We start from the raw sequence: 3,946 nt of genomic DNA on the forward strand, positions 1-3,946 counted from the left end.
GAAACTAGCTAGCACTGGGGAGTTATTTGACCAAAAAATAAAGAGTCATAATAAAATCCGTCACATATTTATTTTCTTGGTGAACAGTCTAACTTAACATTCATAATGTTTGAAGTGGACTTTTCCTCCTTATTATACCAACAATAATCTCAGACGCCTCCCTCCTATAAATTCTCATAATTCCCTCCCATTTCCCTGCACCACTTAACTTTCCAAATTGCATCCCCATTGCTACTATACCAAGAGTAACCTCACTCCTCCACAAAACAAAACAAAAACTTACTAAACTAACATGGCTTTGGGGAACAACAGTCACCAGCTTCTGTCGAAAATTGCAACCAACGACAAGCATGGAGAAAATTCCCCATACTTTGATGGATGGAAGGCCTATGATTCAAACCCATTCCACCCCACAAAAAATCCTCAGGGTGTCATCCAGATGGGTCTTGCAGAAAATCAGGTACACATAAATGTTTCAATATATATTTTTATACTTTATAGTTTATATTATATTTACAGTTTGTACCCACAATGAGATTTGATAATTTGACTAAAGTATTTCTCTTAAATTTGCAGCTGTGCTTTGATATGATTCAAGAGTGGATAAGGAACAATCCTAAGGCCTCCATTTGCACTGCTGAAGGAGTGAACCAGTTCAAATATATTGCAAACTTTCAAGACTATCATGGATTGCCAGAGTTCAGAAATGTAGGCTAACTAATTAATTTGTGACTATATATGATCACAATGATTTAGAACATGTTTTAGCTAGGAAACTAAATTAAAATTGATATTTTATCAATTATCATCATATCATATAATATTAATAGATGGATTTTTGATATTTTATGCAGGCTGTGGCAAATTTCATGTCAAAAGTGAGAGGTGGGAGAGTGAGATTTGATCCTGACCGTATATTGATGAGTGGAGGGGCCACAGGAGCAAACGAGCTAATAATGTTCTGTTTGGCTGATGCTGGAGATGCTTTTCTGGTTCCTAGCCCTTATTATCCAGCGTATGTGCCCTCTCTTTCATCACGCCTGTTTTCATTCAATGAATCACACTATTTCACACCCATCAAAACGTTAAAAGTGGACACAAATTAAAGCAACCACAAAGAGTAATAACTATTTTGTCTTGATTAAAAGGGTATATCCCTGGCGGTGGCTTCATTCAAGTGGTGCTCAGAATTGTAAATTATTCAACAAAATTTTTGTTTTTAACCATCATATATAAACCTTAAAGTTGCCACGGCTCAAGTAAAATCCTTGTTATGTTTTGTACAGTTAAAATGGAAATTAAAAAAAAAAAAGACTTATTAAAACGTACTGCAGTCTTTGCAACTTAATATTATATTATGAAAATTTGAAATAAATTCAGAAAGACTTGATCAACTCTCCTACCAACTACGGAGGTGTACTCTCAATCGTAAACTAAAAGGTTTCGTGTATTTATTTTAGTGGCATGATACCCAACACATTCAACTTAAAAAAAAGTAATATATATATATCATTCGATTCAATGAGTTAGGTCAAGATTTTCTATTAAAAAATAATTTTTAAGTGTCCTAGAACACTTGTTAAAAAAAAACAAACAAGCTTTTAAGAGTTGCGCTTAAATAAGCAAGTTCTTGCAGAAATATTACCCACCACCAGTAGTCATTATCAATGTCTTTTTCTAATTTTAAAAGACAAAATACCCTCGATTGACAACAGGTCCTTTTTTTTAACACACAATTAAAATTTAATATTCTTCTTAGTTTGCTGTAATTTTCAATAATTAAAACAAAATAATTTTAATCAGAGTTTTTTTTTACTGCATTTTAATCAAAGTTACTAATCATAATGAATATTTTTATGATGTACTCCAAGAACAATAAATGCACGTTCATAATAGTTAACCTGCTAGGCTGCTACCAAGTGATAATAAAGTCAACAAAAAAACATGTATTTGCCCAGATGTAAATACAAAATAGACAGTTGATAAATCATACACATGGTTGAGTGGACATTTGCCTTTGACCTTTGAAACCATGACCAGACCATAGCTCACGGTCACGTTGAATTTATCAAATTGGAATTTAGCAATATCCAAATCCCAAACAACTGTATCTTTAGAAATTTTGCACAGTCAAAAACATCTTCACAAAATAATTGAAATTTTAATTAGTTAAAGAAATTTCATATGACATTTGTTTTTGGCTAAGCCAAGAATATTATTAATCGTCACAGCTTTTTTAAAATTGCAGTCTATAAAATCGAGTAATGAATGTTTCTTAGCTTTTACCAGTACGTGGAAAAATCTTTAGTCAACTAATTTAAATCTTTAATTTGTCTGACCCCAAAGACCACCACACTTCAATCGGTCAACAAATTTGAACATAGCTTCATACATTATGACTTAAATAAGAAGTGTCAAAGTTAACATATACCACTTAAATTATACTATATCAAACGTTTAATCACGTGTTAGAAGAAAAAACATGTTTGATTTTACTGACATATATTCTGCATGTTTTATTATTAATTTCAGATTTGTCCGCGACTTGTGTTGGAGAACAAGGGCACAACTAATTCCTGTGGAGTGTCACAGCTCCAACAACTTCAAGATAACAAGAGAGGCTCTTGAAGAATCATATAGGAAAGCAAAAGAGGGTAACATCAACGTAAAAGGGTTGATCATAACAAACCCTTCAAACCCTTTAGGAACCACCATAGACAAGGAAACACTTAAGAGCATTGTGGGGTTCATCAATGAAAAGAACATCCATTTGGTGTGTGATGAAATCTATGCAGCAACGGTGTTCAGAGCCCCTAGCTTTGTGAGTGTCTCTGAAGTAATGCAAGACATGGAGCATTGCAAAAAAGACTTAATTCACATTATTTATAGTTTGTCTAAGGACTTGGGGCTTCCAGGGTTCAGAGTTGGCATAGTTTATTCATACAATGATGAAGTGGTGAACAGTGGGAGGAAAATGTCTAGCTTTGGATTGGTATCATCTCAGACACAGCATTTTCTTGCTGCATTGCTTTCCGACGACGAGTTCGTGGAGAGGTTTTTGGCAGAGAGTGCAAGAAGGTTGGCTGCAAGGCACAGCCACTTCACAAAGGGGCTTGAAAAGGTGAACATTACTTGCTTGCCAAGTAATGCAGGGCTTTTCTTTTGGATGAACTTGAAGGGTTTGCTGAAGGAGAAAACGTTTGAGGGTGAAATGATGCTGTGGCGTGTGATCATCAATGAGGTGAAGCTCAATGTGTCACCAGGGTCAGCTTTCAATTGTCCTGAGCCTGGTTGGTATAGGGTGTGCTTTGCAAACATGGATGATGAAACTGTGGATGTTGCACTCATGAGAATCAGGGCTTTTGTTGGCAAAGAGACAGGGAAGCCACCAAAGGAACTCAAACGTTGGAAAAGTAACCTTAGACTCAGCTTCTCCAACTCTAGAAGATTTGATGAGAATCTTATGTCACCTCACATGATGTCACCCCATTCACCAATGCCTCACTCACCCCTTGTCAGAGCCACTTAATTGGACCAGCAAGCATACCTTCATTACCTTGAAAGATTCATATGTATTAAGAGTTAATTACAAAAATGTTCTTTAATCTTTCTATCATGTTATTTAGTTATGTTTCAACTGTTGTCCTGTTTATGTGACAGCTAACTCTATTGTAGTTAGGTAACTCAAATGATTTGTTCAATTCAAGTGTTTTATAATATTAATTATGAATTTATGATTTTGACATATGTTCTTCCATTCTGTAAAATTAGCTTGGATATTTACAGTTCATGGACAACTAAGTAGCTAACTCTATTGTAGGTACAATTCATGAGGAAGAAGAGTATTAAGCTTGACAACTATTGGTTATTCAATTAGGTAACTGTTGTCCTGTATACGAAGAATAAGTGTTATTTCCTTTTAATCATTTGAGGTTATATATCTTCA

At 34.6% G+C, this 3,946-nt stretch overlaps 1 protein-coding gene across 1 annotated transcript; it reads left to right on the forward strand.

Annotated features, from left to right (window-relative positions):
• The first annotated feature begins 204 nt into the window (after positions 1–204).
• Positions 205–3,745, forward strand: LOC114367354 (1-aminocyclopropane-1-carboxylate synthase 1-like). Its single transcript, XM_028324520.1, has 4 exons — positions 205–460; positions 577–708; positions 855–1,015; positions 2,533–3,745. The coding sequence occupies exons 1-4, from the start codon at positions 293–295 to the stop codon at positions 3,527–3,529; spliced, it is 1,458 nt and encodes a 485-aa protein (XP_028180321.1). The 5' UTR covers positions 205–292; the 3' UTR covers positions 3,530–3,745.
• Positions 3,746–3,946: the final 201 nt, after the last annotated feature.

This window comes from Glycine soja, chromosome 9 (assembly GCF_004193775.1).
Source record: "Glycine soja cultivar W05 chromosome 9, ASM419377v2, whole genome shotgun sequence".
NCBI lineage: Eukaryota > Viridiplantae > Streptophyta > Magnoliopsida > Fabales > Fabaceae > Glycine > Glycine soja.

Excerpts from the sequence above, each read along its gene's own strand:
- LOC114367354 (XM_028324520.1), top strand. The coding sequence starts at position 293 with ATGGCTTTGGGGAACAACAGTCACCAGCTTCTGTCGAAAATTGCAACC. Across the intron at positions 709-854 it reads GATTGCCAGAGTTCAGAAAT|GCTGTGGCAAATTTCATGTC; the intron begins GTAGGCTAACTA and ends TATTTTATGCAG. Across the intron at positions 1,016-2,532 it reads CCTAGCCCTTATTATCCAGC|ATTTGTCCGCGACTTGTGTT; the intron begins GTATGTGCCCTC and ends TATTAATTTCAG.